Source organism: Ursus maritimus, unplaced genomic scaffold (assembly GCF_017311325.1).
Source record: "Ursus maritimus isolate PB19 unplaced genomic scaffold, ASM1731132v1 scaffold_18, whole genome shotgun sequence".
Taxonomy (NCBI): domain Eukaryota; kingdom Metazoa; phylum Chordata; class Mammalia; order Carnivora; family Ursidae; genus Ursus; species Ursus maritimus.
In genome coordinates this window covers 16987326-17008075 of record NW_024424230.1, presented here as the reverse complement: position 1 = coordinate 17008075, position 20750 = coordinate 16987326, and the positions used below count along the sequence as shown (strand labels likewise).

The following is a 20750-nucleotide window of genomic DNA, read 5'->3' as shown; positions in this document are numbered from 1 at the left end:
CCCCCCCCCCCCCCCCCCCCCCCCCCCCGGCAGTGCTTTGGTGCTGGGCCGTCCGCTCTTCACCCTGATGTGGAGTCCTGCCTTTTTCCTACCTGCCCTTTCCCTCCAAGGGTTCTCCACGATGTCTTCTCTTTAGGGGACCAAGAACGGGATCCTGTTGGGATTTTACTTCTCTTCTTGCCTCCCGAATGCGTTTTCCTGTGACTGTTGTGCAAGACAGAGCAACCCGGTTAGGATTCTGGCCTCCTCAGCTACGCTCCCAGGTCTCTGTCGCACACTTGGTTAGGCTGCTGTCCCCGCGGGTCCTCTTTGTATAATGGTTTAAAAACTGTCTAGACTCGGGGACTGCACTGCACTGTATAGCATTGGCTTCATGTAGCTTGACAGCCGTGAATTGGCGTGCTGGTCCCCAGTGCTCCAGAGGAAGTCTTGCCCTTAGAACGTGGGATTACAGGAGCTCCCCCTTTCACTTCCAGGCAGCTGGATTCCACCGCTGGATTGAGGTACAGTTGAGCTAAGAGTAGGGATCCCTTCCTCCCTCCCTCCCTTCCTTCTTTCCAGTCTTCCCACGTTTCACAAGATGATGTTCAAACCCTGCTTCATTCTTGCCGTGAGTTTTAGTGCCGTTCAGAGCAGCGCCATCCAGCAGAACTTCCTGTGATTGTGGAAATGGCCCATATTCTGTCCCTGCGTGTCCAACACGGTAGCCAGCCCCTAGGCATAGGTGCCTGTTGGGCAGCTGACGTGTGGCCCATGTTACTAAGGGACTGACTTGTAGTTGTCATCGATTCTGCTTCGGCTTAACCAGCCCCGTGTAGCTGGTGGTTACGTGTTGGACAGTGCGCCCATGGAGCCGAGTCAAGAACATAAGACGTATCTGCAGGAAAGAAAGACTACAGTGACTTATTACGTAAGTGCCAGACGAAATGATCCGTCCGAAGCCAGGCTCGGAGAAAGGTGCTGGGCCCCCCCAGGCTCAGTGTCCGTTTATGGCCTCTGTACCGAGCTCTGGGTTCTGACTCCTGGCTGCGTCTTGGACGTCTCTGCCTCCCCACTGGCAGGGAAACCTCAGGAAATCCATGTTCTCTTACTTCCCTTCGCCTCAGACTCCCTCTCTTCTCTTTAGTTTCTACCATCAGATAGCGGCAGCCCTGTTACACCCAAACTGGGAACTTGAGGGGGTGCCGCCTTCTTCTTCTTCTTCTTTTTAAGATTTTATTTATTCGACAGAGGGAGAAGAAACAAGCTGGGGAGCAGCAGGCAGAGGGGGAGCCCCATGTGGGGCTCGATCCCAGGACCCTGGGATCACGACCTGAGCAGAATGCAGATGCTTAATGACTGAGCCACCCAGGCGCCTCTGAGGGGGTACCTTCTTTGCCTTGCAAAACCAGTCTATCACCTAGCCGTGCTGTGCGACCCCTGTTCCCCCCCCAGCTTTGGAACCAGTCCCATATCTTCCATCCCCAGAGCCAGTGCGCAGTCCGCCAGAACAGTGTAGCGGACCATGTATCGTGTCCTGTCCTCCTCTCTCTGGATTCGACTCTCTCTGCTCCTGTCCTGCAGTGAGCCTGTCCCTTGTCTGCTGGATGTGTCTGACCTGTAGCACACAGAGGATGAAGCCAGGCCTGGGCAGCTGTTCGCTCCCCCGTCTCTCTGCACGTTGATTTGCTCTCCATTTCGAGGTACCCTCATGCTGCTTCTTTTGCCTGAAGAATTGTTCCTCTCTCTTCCTCAGTCTTCGGGGCCTGGCTCCCATGGCCGCTCATCTGAGCAACTTTCCTTGTCCCCACCCCTGACACGTACGTTCATTTCTTCCTCCTCTGTGTTCCTGTAGGTTACCATTCTTCACTGCTGCTGTTAAGTTTATTGTGGCGTCTTGTAATTGTGTGTATGTTGTTCTTCTGGGACATAGAAAGTAAAGTCCTGTAGGCTTGAACTCTGTCTTATTGACGCCTTCTTCCTGTACTGTTCTTGGAGTGTTGTAAGCGCTTTGGGTTTCCTGAGGACATGGCCGTGAGCGGATCGTAGGGGATGAATGGGTGCTGTGAGGAAGGGCATTGGGTCCCTGCGAAGAGCACAGGTAGTTCAGGGATAAAGCAGGTCATGGTGAGCCTTCATTGTCGTGCTGAGGGGTTTTAATGAGATCCATGTGTCCATGGCGAAGACCCACTGTTGTAAGGGAGAAAGGACATTCTAGAAAGGTTGGACTAATGAGGTGGCAGGTGAATTAGGATGGAGAGAAGCTGCCATACGACAGCAGCTACTCAGGGTGGGCACGTAATAGATGCTCAGTAGCTTTTGGAAGGAGGTACAATTGAGGTGATGTTGGTTGGTGTGGGTCATCCCAGTATTAGCAGGAACTTAAAATAAGGGTGTGGGATGGAGAAAGGGTTGTTATAAAGGCAGATAGAAGTTTCACAGCTACTCTGTAATGTTCTTTTTTTCCAGAATTAAAAAAAAAAATCATACAGATGATCATGTGCCCTAGATTTTCTGGAGTTGTCTCAGTTTGGAGTATTGACTGTACTTCTCTAAAGTGCGGGATTCTGTACTTAATACAGCCATTGCATGTACGTTGAACAAGTCACCAAGTTCTGTAAATTCTGCCTTGAGCTGGTATCTTTTCCTTGTGTTGAGCAGTGTCCTAATACGCAGGGAAATCTCCACTTAGCCAAGAGATAAACTAGACGACAGTTATTGTGTGGGATTCTCCATGTGCGCCGATTCTCCATTGCTGTGTTACGGATGATCCCGCAGTGTGTCAGCAGAAAGCCACAAAAACGGCTTCGCTGAGTGTTCTGACACATGCCTTCCACAGTTACCAGCACAGAGCAGGCAAAGATCTGCCATGAGGTGGTAGTCAAGATGTCAGTGAGGAGTGCCGTCATCGGAAGGCTTGCCTGGGGCTGGAGGATCCACTTCAAGATGTTTCCTTCACGTGGCTGTGAGCGGGAGGCCTCAGTCCTCACTACATGGACTCCTCGTAGGGCTTCTTGAGTGTCCTCACAACACGGCAGCCTCTGGCTTTCAGAGTGAGTGATCTGAGAGAGGAGGAAATCACAGTGCCTTTAATGACCTAATCTTCAACTTTTTCCATATTCTGTTTATTAGAAAGAAGTCACTATGTCCAACCACCAGCGAGAGAGGAAAATTAAGCCCTGCCTCTTAAAGAGCGGAATTTCAAGAATTTGTGGACATATTTTTAAAAGCACAGAACATAGAGGCACCTGGGTGGCTCAGTCGGTTAAGCGTCTGACTCCGTTTCAGCTCAGGTCATGATCTCATGGGTCATGAGACTGAGCCCCTTGTGGGGCTCTGCACTCAGCTGGGAGTCTGCTTGAAGGTTCTCTCCCTCTACTCCTTCTCCCACTCTTTCTCTCTTTCAATAAATAAATTAAAAAATCACACAACATAATTTCTGAAGGTTAGTCACCTTGAGCATTAAAATTAGAATTCTGCTCTGGAGGGCCATCCTTTTACCTCTCCCCGTTTCCTCCGTTTGGCATATTAATGGCCATAATCTAGCCGTGGTTGAGAAATGTAGGTTGTGCACAGTCTGTTCCTGCAGTTTTCTCCGAAACTAGTATCCCTGGGACTTGAGCTTGTTGAGAATGTTCTGTGTTGGGCTGATAGTGGTGAACTGCCACAGAGGATGGGCCTGTGAGTTGGGGCTGTTTGCTGTCATCAGGGTTTTCTGAGCTTGGGCTGGACATGTAGTTCAGTATTGGGCTCCCCTCCTGTAACCCCCTGTGTCTTTGTCCTCCACCCACGTATTATAGGTTTCTCTTCCGCCCCTGTATTACAGATATATTACAGGTATGTATATGTCTAACCTCGCAACTGATCGTAAGCCCCTCCTGGGCAGAGAAGAAGGTAGACACCTTCTTGTTTACTTTTGTGTTCTTCCTGTCTGCTAGCACAGCGCATTGAACATAAATGTCACTCAGCACATTTTTTTGCATGAACAATGAGAAGGTCAGAGTGGAGAACTGAGAGAGAGCAAGAAGGTCGGAGAGGGGGCTGCAGTGTGAGGCCGGGGACCCATCAAAGGAGAGAAGAGGGGAAAAGGTTTAGAGAGTAGGAATTGGGGTGGCAATACAGAGTAGGAAAAGGCAGAGAGTGAAGAGGACAGGAGGTTGCAGAGCTGAAATGGGCGGGAATAAGGGATGAGGTCGGGGCGACGGGGGTTGTAGAAAATTTAAAGAGATGTATGGAACAGGATCTTGGCTCATAGCTGGAGCAAGAGCAGGTGGGAACGGGAAGATGAATGGTATCTGCTGTGTAGTAGGCACAGGGTGGGCACTTTATGTTAGCTGATTTAATTTTTAAAGCAACTGAAGTTAATGGACATATCTATAACTTAGATGTTTCAGCGTATAAAGATTCTGATCATCCCTTTAAACCAGGAGTGTGTACGTGAGCCTGCAAGTGTTATGGGTAATAGTGAGAACTATACGTCACTGGTGGAATATGGAAGATAAATGTGTAAATTAATAGAGGGGTGAAAGACTAAGATGTGCAAGTTCCTGACATAGGTCTTCCTTGTCTTACAAGGATGGGCTGCTGTATGTGATACCTGGGGTCCCTGGGGACCCTGTGGAAAAAGAACACTATTTTCTAACCCAGATACCACCTTTTGCCAGGGATGGGGGGTCAGCTGCCATTGTGAAGGATAAGGTATGAAATATGAAAAGTTACCTTCTTGGGGTGCCTGGGTGGCACAGTCAGTTAAGCGTCCTGCTCTTGGTTTCGGCTCAGGTCGTGATCTTGGGGTCCTGGAATCAGTCCCTGTGTCGGCCTCCATGCTCAGTGTAGAGTTTGCTTGAGACTTTCTCCCTCCCTCTGCTCCACCCCTCACCATGTGCGCTCGCACTCTCTCTCTCTCTCTGTCTCTCAAATGCATAAATAAAAATCTTAAAAAAGAAGTTTACCTTCTCAAGGTGGATTCCTAGGAGAAAATGTGAATTCTGGTATCTTACTTTGGGTTGGAACTTGAGGTTTATTTTATCAGGAGTAATTTTGGTAGATGAGGTATTTAGTAGGCTTTGTGGGTGGCCATGGGAATTTGGTAACCACTTCCAGTTTATACGAGCAGGCTTCTGGAAACAACTGCCTTAAAGATGAACCTTCAGAATCCCCCCTGTTGATAAGTCGGGAGTTGGTGCGGGGCACTCAGCTATAGCTTGGGTACCTTATCTTGTTTTAGGCCTTCAGGAGGATTTAGAAAATGAAGTACAAAAGAAAAACACACGTCAGGTGCATAGAATCGTCCCTGATGTGCAGTGAGCATGCGAAAACAGTAGATGGATAGTAGCCGGAAGAGACCCTGAGAGTCGTGAGCAGACCCGCAGTTTCCGGCCTCACCTCTTCTCCGCCTGCACTTCTCTGCTCCGCACGGTCCAACTCCAAATAATATCTTCGTTGTCGTAAGCCACCTTAGTTAAATATTGAATTCTACTGGGGTCATAACCAGGGCCCGCAATGTCATGCGTAGATTTTATGAAAGTAATAAAATGCCTCAGAAAGTCCAGTTGCTCGGCTTGTCGCCCGTGGCATCTGATAAAGTCGTCACACACCTGATCATGTGTTTCTTTACAGGGTGACGATGGCTGCTTATCTGTGTGCACACTTATTATTGAGAGGAAACACAGATAAGTTTTTGCTGTATGTCTGAAACTCATGTGTAAAAACAGTTTTTATAGAGTAACATTCTTTTTCCTGCTCCCCTGCCCCATAACTTCAGAGCGAGGTGAAATTTCCCGTCACAGCTGCTTGTAAATAGCAAGTGCTCAATAAAGGCTCTTTGCTCCTTTCACCTCCCAGCTGTTGCCTGGGCGTTACAGAAGGGTGTCCTTTTCACATCTCCCAGGTAGACAGCTCTATACCTTTGCGAGTTAGCTAAAATATAACCTGTAGGTTTTTATTATGACAAAAGGTTTATTCACTTTAGAAATACAGAAACCTAGATTCCTAAGCCTGTGATTTTAAATTTTTCTTTTTTTTCCATATGTATTATTATTTTTTGGAGTTTCTTCAAAAATTTAATTTCCAAAGAAAAATATGTAATGTTTCAACAAGAACGTTATCAGATCAGAACGTTATCCATTATCAGAGGTAATCACTGCTACTATAATCCTCTGGATGTCTTTTTCTGTGCTTATACATAATTGATATTTATTGAAAATTGAGATTATATTGTATATGAACGAAGGCCAACTGCTAAAGCAACCTTTAATTTTCAGTGGGGAGAAACAGTACAAGTGTGTTTCCAGCTCACTGTCCTGGCAAGGTGGGTAGGTGACGGTGGAGGCGGCAAGCTCAGGGCAGGTGCTCCGTCCCGCTACACCCTTCTTGGCTTTCAGGATTTTGTCTGTTGAGTGGGGAGAAGAGAATGGAGGGAGGGTCTTATGGGCTATGTCTGGAAAATACATACATTTCTAAGCTCATTCCACTGGCCAGAACTTAGTCACATGACCACCTAACTGTGAGGCATGCTGGGAAATGTTGTCCAAGTGGAAAAGGGATACAGCTATTGACCGCCTTGCTTATCTCTAACTCACTTGTATAGCCCATTTTTGAAACTTTTTTTTTTTTTTTAAATAAACCAAGTTGTTTATTTCGAATACGGTCACCTCTCCATGTCAATCCTATGTGAAGCCCCCACCATCTCTTGCCAGATCTCTTTCTAATTGGTCTGTTTCTGTTCTTGTTCCCTTATAATCTGATCTTGCACAGCAACCAAGGTGGTCTTCTAAAAACTCACATCCGATGTTATCAGTCTCCTGCTTAAAACTTTCCAGAGATGGTTGGACTAATGCCCACTTTCTCAGGAGGCTGGCCTCTTGGGTCTCTGGCCCCACCGTACCACTCTGCTCTTGCCTCTCCTTGCAATGCCAGACCTGCTCCCCGAGGCCTGGGGACTTGCTGTCACCTCTGCATGAAAATCCTCACCCCCACAGCATCACCTTTTGTCTCCTTTGATTTCAGCTCAGGTGTCTCCTCTCCAAAGAGGCCTTTCCAGACCACCCGTCTTAAAATATTCTCCCGTTCTCCCTCTGCTTAGTTGCTGGTATTGAGTTGTCATCAAAGCACTTACCACCATCAGAAATTCCTCTTTGCAGTATATATTTATATTCTGTCTGATTTCTAGATTGTATTCCTTGAGGGAGGAACTCCGTCTTGTTCATATCCGAACTCCCAGATAATGGGTCTGGCACATGGTCGGTACTTAGAAAACACTTGTGGAATGAATGACGGTCATTACAGAATCTCACACAATTTTTTTTTTAAGATTTTATTTATTTGAGAGAGAGAGTGCATGAGCATGAGCAGGGTGACAGGCAGAGGGAGAAGCAGACTCCCCACTAAGTGGGGAGCCCGGCCCAGGGAGCCCGACCCAGGGCTGGCCAGGGCTGGATCCTAGGACCCTGGGATCATGACCCAAGCTGCAGGCAGATGCTTAACCTACTGAGCCACCCAGGCACCCCAGAATCTCACACATTTTTAACGACAGTGTTGTAGCTCATTGCACAGAATTGCCATGGACATTTAACTGTCTACTTTTGAGGGACTTTTGCATTTTTCGTTTCCGATTGAAAAATGCTTTGGCAACTGTCCTTGTAGCTGTTTTTTGGTTTGCTTGTGCACATATCTATGCTTATTTTCCTACGTTTGCTTCTTAAATGAGAATTTCTTTAGTGGAAAGAGAAGTGTACAAAATTTTAAAGTATGTTATATATTACCCTTTGCCCTCCAGACCTGCAATTTGTGTCTCCATGTAGTTGAGAGCCTTGGTATACAGTGCACTTTCATGAACACCAGAAGGTGGGTGGGGCCGAGTGGGGGTGGGGGCGTTCTGTCTGTCTGTCTTGCTGTATCCCTAGGTCTTAGAGCAGGCACTCTTGCTTACCAAATGAATAAATCAATTTCCATAAAAAAATTCTACTTGTTCCTTCAGTAAAGTTTATTTTTATTCATTTATTCATATAAATGTTCCCTGACTTTAAAATGTGTGCTTTTGAAAAGTAGGTCTGCCCAGTGGAAGAACAAAGAACATTCACCTAATGTTAATATAAACCTCAGGGAACCGGTGTGAGCTGGGCTTATCTTATTCCATAGAATCCAGACACGATGCAGTTGAGCCCCCTATCAAGTTGGTGGCAAGTCCAGGATGCTGCCCAGGATTTTTGAGAGATCCCAAGGGCTATGAGATAAAGAGACTGTTTCTTACCAGAATTCTTATCTTTTGCTCTGTGCCTGACTGTACATGGGCTTCCATCCTAGACAGTCCCTTGTTTGTCTTCCCCAACTCGGTGACCAGTGCCAGTCTGGGGTGGAAAGACTGCTTCCCTGCCCGAGTTGCTTATGGAAGGAGTCACGCATGGTAGACCCGATCCACCATCTCCTTTCGCCAGCACCCAGGACTGGCCTGGAGGCTTAGCACTTCCTTTAACACTATCCACCATCCGTGGGTACCAACCGATTTTTCTCGCCCCCCTCTGCACAAGGGTGTTTGGGGAGAATTGCTGGTTGGAAGTCTTTTGTCAGGGGATGGGGGAGGGCCAGAGAGCTGGGATGGGGGGAGGCAGGGAGACAGAAAAGTACGCTCCTCTCCAGCTGTTCCCTATCCTCATTTCTTCTGAGTGGTTCCTCATTCCGTCTCAAAGTCTTAACGCCTTAGCCTGGCAGACAAGGATTTCGTTTCATCCGTGATCTTCAACTTGTATGCAATTTGTATGCACTAGTGGGCCTTAAACTCCTCCCATTGTACCGTTAACTCTGCAAAGGCGCTGCCAGATTTTTATCCATGTGTAAAACAGTGCATCCCCCGGGGGCGTTCCTTGAGTTGAGTAGGTCATCAGAGAGGTCTGATGATGGGCGGTGGGGTGCAGTGTGCTGGGAGAGACGGAAGAGCTGTAGCCCCGGTGACAGCTGTGCCAACAAACAGTCCTTGATGACTGGCCGTGGAGGTGAGTGGAAGGGAGAGAGGTCAGGGCAGTCGGTGGCTGCTTAAGGAGCCAGGGGAAGGGCCCTTAACCCAGAAGCTTTGGGAAGCCCTTGGAGACGCTTCTACGCTCTAGCAAAGCCGTGTGTTAGTTACCCCTCGCTTGTTTTAATGCTTTCATCAAGTGCGTGAAAGCCAAACCTGAATGCAGACCTCATTTGGAAGGGGGTCCTAAGCACACACACAAGTTGAGAAACCTGTTTGTGTCTCTGCTGTGTGGGCATGTGGGCAGCCTTGCATCAGGGGTGGGTGGTGGGAGGGATGGAAGAATCCTGGACAGTAGCGATCTCTAGCACGGTTTGGTTGCTCAGTGTGTGTGCAGCTCATTGACCAGGGCTCAATGGCCTCCTGTCTCCATGTTTAATTTCACCCCACCTCCTTTGACGTAGACTGCAGAATCATTTGGATTTTCTTTCCTTCACCTGGGTCTTGACCGAACACATGGATAGATGGGTTTCACAGTCCTTCTCTCTTGCCCCTCGGTGCTCTTGTCCCCAAGGGCTCCACCCCCAGCCCTTTCCCCTCCTTACCCTTCCTGGGTATGTTCTTCTGCACCTGTAGCTGTAACCACCAACTACGGCTCTTAAACTGATCACTTCCCCGTCTGACCCACACCAGACGTCTCTCCCATTTATCTAGTCTTTTTCTCTCCCCCCACCTGGTGGTTTCATAGATGCTTTGAATTCGACTTATTCCTGTCTTTTGGTTCACGTTAACACTTAATGACCCAAACCAGAAACTTGAGAGCAAGCCAGCTCCTCTAGCCTGAATGTTTTAGCCCTTAGCTACTGCTCTAACCTTTTGGCATGAGGGCATCACGGGGTCCTGCACTGTGGGGCTGCCCACCCCTCACAGGAGACCATGAGCATATTTGTGTATATGTTTTAAGACCTTGCACAATGCCCAGTGCAGTAGGAGCTGCTTAGAGAATGTTGGAATGAATAAATAAGCAGGTGGATGAATGAGTGAATGAATGAGTGAATGAATGAATGAATGGATTTCTGAGATGGTTTGAGATTATTTCCTCTTGGGATGGTGCTCTTTATTTATTTATTTATTTATTTATTTATTTATTTATTTTCTTCTCACTGCAACTGAGGAATTATTTTTGCTTGTTGAGTACCAACGTGATGAAACTAATTTTGAGGAAATCCTGTAGCACATGAAATTTCTTTCTGTCTCAGGCCACGCACATAAATGTATAAATTTCCATGGAGGAATTATTTATTAAAGTGAAAAACCAGGGAATTATTAAATAAATTCTTAAAGATCTATGTGGTTTCAAATGTATGCTTGTGTTCTTGGTATATAACTGGAAATCTTTCACTGGTCCACATAATTGATCTGTATGATGTAGTTTGGATTAAACTTGTGCTTAATTAACCTGGATGCTCTAAATTTTTTAAAAAAGAATTTATTAATTTATTTGAGAGAGAGAGGAAGAGAGCATGGGGGAAGGGAGGGCAGAGGGAAAGCAGACTCCCTGCTGAGCGCAGAGCCAGACTCCGGTATTGATCCCAGGACCCTGAGATCGTGACCTGAACTGAAATCAAGAGTCGAATGCTTAACCGACTGAGCCACCTAGGCGCCCCAGGATGTTCTTAGTTTCTAGGGCCACAGGATTGCAGAGCTGGAATGTTGGCCTTTCGAACTTCATTGTGAGGAAGAATCGCTGGTGCTGAGTTGATTGGTTCTGTGTCCCCAGGACTGGTCTAAACAGAAATTGTTACCTTTGCATATTGGGTAAGAAATGACCCACTGAAGGTCCATTTCTTAATCTTTTTTTTTTTTTTTTTCCTCCAACAGGGAGAGTCCCGTATTCTCAGAGTGAAGGTTGTTTCTGGAATTGATCTCGCCAAAAAGGACATCTTTGGAGCCAGGTATGTTTGGTTTGATTTTTTGTAGGCTTCTGACGAGTTAGGCAAGCGCTTTCCAAACTGAGGCCTTCTTCAAACAACGATTGCCAGGCCGCCCTCCGGAGTTTCTGACGGAGCGATGGGGGAGGGGGGTGGGTGTGTCTTGCCTTCCATCTCGCTTGATTTCACGAGGAGACTGGATTCCGATGTTTCTGTTTTTCTCTGTAGAAAAATACGGTTTCGGAATGTGTATTCATTTTAGTACATTCCTTTTTAAAAAAAATCCCTTTTTAGGGAGATGTGAAAGTGTTATTTTGTTCCCAGCAGAACTGAGTATTCTCTGGCACGTATAATCTGAACTGAGAGATTTGGTGATGAGTGAGTGAATTTGGTGATTTCTGTGCCTTTTCTCGAAGCACTGGCAGCCTGGTCTTTCTGCGTCCTTAGCTTTTCTTATTTTCAGGACTGTGCCTGATACTCCTAAATCTTGAAATCAGCCCTTTTGTTCCTGTTGGCTCTGCTGGGTGTCGCAATAAGTTATTAAACTAGTAGCACAATGAGGTTAGAGCTACCGAGAACTGGGATTTGGACCAGATTTTGGAGAACAAAACCCTTTTTGAACTCTAGACATGGAGGAGACATTAGAGGTGTTCCTGTCCAACTTGCCTGTCCTGTGGCTGACAGAACTTTATCCAGGAAGCTTACTGCTTGCCCAGGGCGTGCATGTCAGTGGTGCTGGACAGGCCCTTGGCCCCCCGCTCTGTTCGCGTTGGGTACGCGGTAGGGCTGAGCTATGAGGAATGCAGTGGCAGCTGGGACAGTTAGCTGTTGCTGGAATGCTCTCGTTAGAACATTCATTTAATCTTGTAGGCTCCCTTGTGTGGACCGCAGTCAGCCTCTGGTCTTCAGGGCCTCAGTGTGATGCTTGGGGCACCTGGGTGGTGCAGTCAGTTAAGTGTCCGACTCTTGATATTGGCTCGGGTGGTGATCTCAGGGTCGTGAGATCAAGCTCTGCAATGGGCTCTGCGCTCAGCATGGAGTCTGCTTGGGACTGTCTCTCCCTCTCCCTTCTGCACCTCCCCCCCAAATAAATAAATGAATCTTAAAAGAAAAATTCCCCATTCTTCCGTGTGCCTCAAATGACTAATCGAGGGTTAGCTGTCTGAGCTGTCGTGGGAGCTGCACACACGTGCCTCCGTCGTGAGTTGCTGGTGTGGGGAGGGAAGCACATCTCACCTGCAGGTTCCTTCTCCTCTCTCGTGCCTGTGTGAATGCTCTAATATTTCACTCGTCTGCCTCCTACTAGATGAGAAATTCATAGGAGTTTGAGACGTCTCACTGCCGTTGCTTACCATACAGAGCGCCGTGACCAAGATTGGGCAGGTGGATTTTAATTGAAACGTTTAATCGAAACGTTTGCATGCCTGATGCGGGGCTTGATCCCAGACCTGAGCTGAAGGCAGATGCTTAACCGACTGAGCCACCCAGGCGCCCTGTCCTTCATTTTCTTTGTTTAATAAATAGAAAACACACCGTCCTCCCTTCCTGCCTTCCTCCGTCACTCTCTGTGCCTCGCTTAGGTGTCCGCTTTCCCCAGGGTGCCGTAGTTCTTTAAGGACCCAGTGCCAGTGACTGAGCTGAAACGGAAGGATTAGGTGGCAGAGTGCAGTTCACGCCATGTTGGCATTTCACTCTAGAATGGACCCGTTTATCACCTTATTTTGCCCCACGACCTGCATTCTCCCCGTTCCCTTGAACAGACCCTCTCAAGCTTTCTGTGTTGCAGTAGCTCGTATAGAACAGGGATCACTGTTGACTCGTAACTGGCGTGTGGGAGTCTGGGGAGAGCCCCGTGGTCACTCTGCTCACCCGGCAGCTCTCCTGTGTTTGGGGGCAGAAGTCATGAGTGTGGACTGGTGGTGTGTGCCCCTGCTCTCCGCTGGAGTGAGACCCTTACTATCTGTGTCCTTCGGAACCCCAGGCCTGTCACTGCACCCCTCCATCTGTGTTTCCCATTCTCCCTTCCCAGGGAGAGAGCTCCGTAGGAACAGGAACCCCTGTTGTGGAAAGATCATGGCTGGAGAAAGAAGGCCAGTGTTGGCAAAGCAGCATCATCAGAAACTCATAAGTGGTAGAAACCATATAGACTTGTGTGTTTTGAAAAGACAGGCTTTACTCCTTTTTTTAATAGGTTTTTTGTTTTGTTTTGTTTTGTTTTGTTTTGTTTTGTTTTGTTTGAAAGAGCGGGAGGGAGATAGAGAAGAGGCAGAGGGAGAGGGAGAGGGAGAGAGAGAATCCTAAGCGGACTCTGTGCTGAATGTGGAGCCCAATGTGGTGGGGCTCGATCTCACGACCCTGAGATCATGACCTGAGCTGAAATCAAGAGTCGGATGCTTAACTGACGGAGCCACCTGGGCACCCCAAGACAGCACTTACTTCTTTGGGTCTCTCTCTGCTTTGTTTCCAAGGGAGGCCGCCTGGCCTGAGGTGGTGAGGGCTGGTGGTTGGGGCGCAGTGGGTGGTGGGGGAGGGGCGGGATGTGTTGGTCGGGGTGTGATGAGCACTCCATCTCTCCCAGGTGAGAGGCTGCCTAAGCCTACACTTCAGAGAGGACTGGGGTTTGTGGGACCCTGTTCTCAGGCCTGCCTCCCTGTCAGGGTGGCCGATTCACCCTGGAAAGGCCTGTACCTGAAATGCCCTTCTTTTCCGCATTCTTTGTCCCAATCCTGCACTGAGAATACAAGATCATTTTCCAGCTTCCTTCCAGCAAAGTCTAACTTCTTTAAAAGAGCCTTTGTTTAAAGAAGATTCGGTAATTGAGCTGTTGCTCTCCTTGGATTTCTGAGCGTTTGGTCTGTGTGGAAATGGCACTAGCAGAGAAAGGTTTTCTTTTGGGTCACACCCTCGGGTCAAAGAAGGGCAACCCCATCATCTGTCAACTAAACAGGGACACTTTTGTCTGCAACAAATGCTACGTCAAATGTGAGAGGTCGGGACGGAGGATGTATATGGAGACTGGTCACCCCAGGTAAAAGACCTCCACACTTGATGACCCAGACTATGGGAAAAAAATGCTATGTGATTTTTTTTTTTCCCCTAAAGCTGAGGGAAAGATAATCTAACTCAAAAAACAAACAAACAAAAAGCCCAAAAAAGCACACCACCTGTAAAATGCCAAGATGACATCCAAAAGGAAGTAAAACCATGTTGAAAACATGGCATACATAGCGTACCTGCTTCCATTTTGGAAATGGGGCTGTTGTCTTCATGAGGTAAAGTGTGGCGTGTGAGAATCATGGAGGCATCTTTACTCCGGTTCTCTTGCTGCCTCTTCACAGTCCCAGTGTCCTTCCTGTCCAGGTGTAGGATTCCAGTCTGCTGGTGACGGGCCCTGCCAGCCTCTCCAGTCTGGTTTGCCCCTCACTCCAGCACCACCCCTGTCTGTCCAGGTTGATCAGATTGAACTCCTCTTTCTGATGGTAGGATAATACTCTACCTGAGTAATAGACGTTGAGCCCCTGGATGGGCCATCGGACTAGATGACTGTTAGGGTCTCTCTCAAACCTGAAATGTAACGACTGCATGCTTTGAAAAAGCCGATTTGAAGAACTGCCCTTTGTGTTTGAGCTGACCCGAGTTCTTCGGACTGTAAGTGAATATCGTAGAGTAAATCAATTTCGAATAGACAGACTTTGCCAAGTAAGATCTTAGTTTGTGGTTTGTTTGGTTTTTGTTAAAACTTAGAATATCTTTAAGTTTCAGACTGTATCCTTCAGGTAAGCTTGTATCTCGAGACTTCTAACTTTTTGGCACAGGCTTAAGTTGTAACCGAATAGGGCCCTTTTAATGTAAGTTTTAGATCCACCTCCCCCCTTTTCCTTCTGAAGTGCGATCGGTTTGAGGTTACTTCGAATCATCTGAGACCAGAAAGCTGCTCCTTAAATTGAGCAACAGTGGCCAAGACAACTAGAAATTTCATGCTTTCATACGGAAGATTTCAAGACTCTCATTTCACACTCGCTTCTGTGTATTTTGTGTGTTGAACTGTTAGCATCAGGTTACACCTGTTTGGGTTGCTGTCTTTTTTTTTCTTTTGACAAGTGGTGATTTGAAATGCAGAACACACACTCACTCGAGGGCGTCGGAGGGATGTGGAAGCAAATCCTCGTGTAGGCTAGTGACGGGGAGTTACTGCCCTGGCGAGATGGCTCTGTGGCCCCGCCTCACCTCCGTCCCATTATCTAGGTTGAAGTTAACATTTTTCTGCATTGGCTTCATCAATTAAAAAAAAATTTTTTTTTTACTGAAGTATTCCAAAGTGAATTATAGACATCATGACATCTAGCCCTAAGTACTTCAGCCTGCATCTCGAAAAAAATGGCATATTCCTTTATAACCGCAATACAATTTTCACAAAATGAACAATAATTGCCTAATGGACTCTCTTACCTAGTCCATTACCTGACTCCCCCCAGTCGTGCCTTCGATGCCTTTTACAACTGGGTTGTTTAGAGCAGAATTCAACTGAGAACCATGTGTTGCGTTTAGTTTTGGTAGGTCTCTTAAACTCCTGTTAATCTAGAATCATTCTCCCCTTTTAAATGACCTGGAATGATCAGCAGGTTGTCTCACCCACATTCAGTTCTTTCCTGTCATATCATTTAATGTGCTCTTTCTCCTCCTGGTTTTCCTGTTTGGTAGAAGTTGCATCTAAAGGCTTGACCAGGGGCCCCTGGGTGGTGCAGTTAAGTGTTCGACTTATGATTTCGGCTTAGGTCATGATCTCAGGGTCATGTGATTGAGCCCCACGTCGGGTTCTGCGCTCAGTGCTGAGTTTGCTTGAGATTCTCCCTCTGCCCCTTACGCTTGTGTGCTCGCTCACTCTCTCTCTCTTTAAAAAAAAAAAAAAAAAAAAAAAAAAAGGCTGATCAAATCCAGTTTCAACATCGGGGACAGGAATGGGGATGCTGTTCGCTCAGGAGGAACATGATGTCTGGTTGTCCTAACCAATGGTGCTAAAACAAGTTGGGTCCCAGGTTTAATCTGGGGCCTGTCTGTTCCATCCATGGTCATTACTTTCCCCCCAGGTGACCAGTAAGAAATGGGTGAGGCAATATTTTAGTTATATACTGTACACGTGTAAATTTTAACTATTAACTCACTGTCTCTCCAAAAAGGATTTTTTTATTTTTTGGCCATTTTTTGAAAACCTTGCACAGAATAAGTTTCCTTTTGTCCAGTGGGGAAACCTTGAGGCTATAAGTACCTTGAGCGTCCCCTCAATAAACCATAAGCCCTTCTAGGATGTCGTTAGGCTAGAGTTTGCAAACTGTCCGTCTTTTGGGCTAGACTGAGCTCTTGGGTGTGCTTATTTGGCCCATGGGGCACAAAACAGAAATAAAAATCCAGAGCCAACATTTGGGAGATGTCATATTAAAAATCCGTTATTTCCAGGCCTCTGGAAAATCTTGGCGATCTAGACACCCAAGGTCACGGAGCTGGAGGTATCCACTGGATGCATTGTTAGATGGGGCCATGACCTCTGGGCCACCAAGTACCCCACGTCTCCCGTCCTATTCTGTGCAGCCGGTCTCCTCTGCTGACATAGCCCTGAGGCCCCTGAGGGACGGACCTGTGTTTGGTTTTAACCCCTGCACTGGTGGTCTTTCACCTAGAGAGCAGACCCCCCCCCCCCCCCCCGACAGCGCATGGGCCTCCTTACGTGGGTGCAGAGCGCCTTAAACTCAGCAGAGACCGTGTTTCTTGGGCCTGAGCTATCTAGGCCATTGCTGCGAATCACAACATCAACACGAATGGCCTCTGGGCCGAAAAGTATTTGTCTTAAAATCCCTGCACCGGAGAGCTCATACAATACTCACGTGAGCGCCCCAGGGAGCCTGCCTCTCGGACAATTTATTCTGACCATACACCCAGCCTGGTAGGACCTCAAAGGATCTTGCCCTCCTCCTCTAAGTGAAAACCTCTTATTCTGTAAAAAGCACGACACTCTTTGTGTTTACTTCCTGGTCTTTGAGTGCACGAGTTTGTGCCACGTCCTTAGAAAGGCTGTTGATCATGGTTTTGCACGGCCGCGCGGTTTCCCAGAGGGAAACAATTAGAAGTGGCAAATGGGTCAGCGTGTAGGGCCTGCGTGTTTCTATTCTGCGTCAGGCCCTCAGGCTTGCTGTGTTACAGCTAGTGTCCTCCCACTGTGTAGAACGCTCTTGAATCACTGAAACAGCTGGGCTGTGCAGGGACCATCTGATAATTTGTGAAACTGTCTGTATAGACTGGCCTTTGTGTCACCCGAGTTTTGGTAACGAAGGAGCGAACTAGACGGGCCACACTTCTGTACCGTTCTCTGATGTCGTGTGAAGGAGCGTCACTCCTTCAGAATCTTCTGCTTGGCCTTCACTCCGGATGCACGAATGTGTGGGCATTATCTGCGGGGCCCCTGCTCTGCCGCGGGGTCCAACGGAGAGCGGGGGGAAAGTTGGAGGGCGCCTTGCCCTCATCGTCATCAGAGTCTAGAACAGTGTTCTCCGGTCGCCGGGTCTGTGAGGCAGAGAATGGATGCGTTTCAGGAAGACGAGGGGTACAAGCACATCGTAGACGTGCAGTAAATTTTGGTCATCGGGTCAGCGTGGAGCCCGAGAAAACGGAAAAATGAAAGCTACTCAAGGGCCGTGGGCACTATTTTAATTATCCGATGGAATCACAGAGGGCACCTCTGGGCAGCAGTGGACAGTGGATGTCGGTGGACGTGGGGGGGTTGGGCTGCCCCTTCCTGCCCGCCCCCCCCCGACTCCTTCCTCTTCCTCATGGTTCAGCTGCGGGTCTTTGCGTGGATGCCCCCCACTCCGCACCCCAGCACCTTCGGTCTTGCTTTATCGCAAAGCGTTCTATATTTGTCTCACCATGGTCCTTTTAGGGGGGAGGTAGGAGAGTATAAGAAGCTGAAGTGTAAGCAGGGCGGTGTGCCAACTGCAGAGGAGTCAGAAACGAAAGCATTGCTAAATGCGTAAGCCGGTGAAGACAATATTTATTTTACAAAAGTCGAACTTCACAGCCAAGCCTGCAGAAACAGCCAGAGGCAGCGTCTGAAGGGAGGTCGGCGCTCCATTTCCTCCCCAATGGAAGAGGGAGAGGGTTCTCTCTCGTCCGTGGTGCCCCTGTTTTTAGGCGGTGAAAGTGGCTCGCCAACCCATTTTCGGGGGCTGGGCCTGGGAGAGGCCTTGGGAATACTGCTGTCTGGGCCCACAGTGCATCTGCGTTGACAGAAATGCTCTTACGGAAGGTGAAAGTATCCTGGTAGTATACCTAAAAGTTAGTCCTTTAAAAATGGATAGATATCTCCGGAATCCCAAGAGGTTTGATTTCTCAGATGCAAATCTCCTATGTTATAATATTTCGTCTTCTAAGAAACATTGTCAGTAGGTTTCATAAAATTATTTCTATGTAGGGTTTATATTTGGGGGAGGGACCTGGAAGATAAAATTTTTAAGATAGTTTTTTATAAGTGTAAGCGAGCTGGCAGGTTCGTAAGTGGGAAAGGAGCGTCCTCTGAGTGCTGTAAGGGGTTGTCCACACTGGGGACCAGCACATTTTGTCTTCGAAGGGCCAGATAGGAAAGAGCTTCGGCTCAGCAGATGTCGGTCTCCGAGATAGCGCAGAAGCAGCCAGGCCCGGGGCCGATGGGCGCGGCTGCGTGCCAGTGGCTCACGGGCCCTAGGGTGCCAACCCCTGACGGTATAAGCTATTGATTCTCTACAACGTATATATTTAGAATGGGGAGTGCCAGTGTTACTTGGTCACGATTTTCAGATTAAACTGTTAACATAGAGCTGCTGGTTAGTCAATGACAGACAGGAATTGAGCCAGTATTGACTTTTGGGGCGTGGCGGAATAGGGTTTCTAGATATCGCAGGAGTTTTTATTCCTTTCCCCTCTTCAAGGGCAGCATGCTTACGATATAACTTATGAAACTTATTTATATTTTTATTTAAAAATTTTTTAAGCTTTTATTTATTTGTTTGAGAGAGCGAGCACAAGCAGGGGAGAGGAGCAGAGGGAGTGGGAGAAGCAGACTCCCGTGGAGAAGGGAGCCCTATGTGGGGCTCCATCCCAGGACCCTGAGATCATGACTTGAGCCAAAGGCAGACGCTTAAACCGACTGAACCACCCAGGCGCCCCACTTATGGAACTTTTTAGATAGGCACGGTGGATTTTGAAGTCAGCAAATGAATACAACTGTCAAAATGTTTCTGCCCTAGAGAAAATGATTCTCGCTGCTTTGTCTATAAATACCTGAATAATAAAGTTGAATTTAGGGGGCGCCTGGGTAGCACAGTCGTTAAGCGTCTGCCTTCGGCTCAGGGCGTGATCCCAGCGTTCTGGGATCGAGCCCCACATCAGGCTCCTCCGCTGGGAGCCTGCTTCTTCCTCTCCCACTCCCCTGCTGTGTTCCCTCTCTCGCTGGCTGTCTCTCTGTCACATAAATAAATAAAAAATCTTTAAAAAAAAAAAAGTTGAATTTATACGTGTACAAGCAGATGTGCAGTCCCATAATTTAAATGAGTGTATTGCGATTAAAATATGGCCTGTTTTCTCCACTGAATATTTTTTAGACTTAGGACTTTAGTGCAAGTAATGTTTAATAAGGAGTCTGCAGTGCGTATCTCCTCAGTAAATTATTAAAAGAACTGCCATTTCTACTGTATAATATCAACACAAGTGTATAAAATAGGCCTTGCCTCTTCATGAGCGTGTGCTGGCATTCCTTCCGGCATTCCGAGAGCAACGGGTAGTATATGTGCTCCAAGGATTGTTTGCATTTCTTTCCTTCCTTGTTCAAGGTGCACCATTGTGCTTCCCCTTTTGAAGAACTGATGATTGTTTCAAGTCTCTGTTACTTTTAGATGCTTGAAATCCAGCATTCAGGGTAGGAAGACAGAGAAGCATTGGAAAGAAATGCTGCGTTGCACGTTTGGGGGCAACTGGTTGGGAAACCAAAACTGGGTGAATCTTAAAAACTTGATCCTGGTTTCTTTTTTCTTTTTGTTTTTGCTAGTGAGAAAATGATAGTGTTGGCTATATATTCTCTGCCTCCGGCTTGTAAACTCTTGGGGGTTCATTGTGAACAGTGGCTTTAATTTTGTTGAAGTGATTTTAAATGTTATCTAGACAGTCTGGAGCGTAAAAAGGAAATTTGCAAGTTCCTTTCTTCTAGAATGGGTTACGGGCTCTCTGTAGTGTGATTTTGTTTTCTCTGTTCTTAAGTATATAGTCAGACCATCTTGAGATTTGAATGACTAGTGAGACCGTATAACTCAGGATCTTTGGTTTGCTCTTACACTGTTTCTTGGCCTGGAATGTCAAAATGTTTGAAACTGTTCTTTTTCTGGAATGACCTGTCTTCAGTGGTGGCTCCCGAGACTATCAAGGCATCCGAGCTGGAGACCTGGGAGTTGTCCTTGGCGCTTATCCCTCCTTCCCACTCCCCAGCCTCGTCTCCATGTTTGTGTAGAGGACTTCGCAGGTGCTGTTAACATCTGCCTTCGTCCCCACCCCCTGTCCCTCCTCACATAAACAGAATTCTCTCTCTCAAGCATAGCCTGCATTCGGTTCTTGGCAGAACCCTTAACAAGCAGTCGTTGCTGTGGACTAAGGTCCTGGCTCCTTAATGTTGACAAAAGTGCCCTCTGTGCACCCTCCAGGGCATCTCTTGGCCTGACCTCCCTAGGCAGCCACACTCGGAGGCCACACTCCGTCTCCTGTGCCTTTGCTGGTGTGCAGAATGACCACCGTCTCCCTATTTTGCACAGCTGCCTTGTTCTTGTCCTTCATGCCTACACCTCCCCAACTACCCCCCCCCCCCCCCCCCCCCCCCC

The 20750-nt window shown here is 47.6% G+C and overlaps 1 protein-coding gene across 1 annotated transcript in view; it reads left to right on the top strand.

The window, feature by feature from the left end:
- The window catches only part of NEDD4L (NEDD4 like E3 ubiquitin protein ligase), a 329372-nt gene that overhangs the window by 96852 nt on the left and 211770 nt on the right, over positions 1 to 20750 (top strand). Inside the window, exon 2 of the mRNA XM_040632477.1 lies at positions 10811 to 10884. Within this exon, the coding sequence (XP_040488411.1) occupies positions 10811 to 10884 (74 nt within the window). The remainder of the gene's footprint in view (positions 1 to 10810; positions 10885 to 20750) is intronic.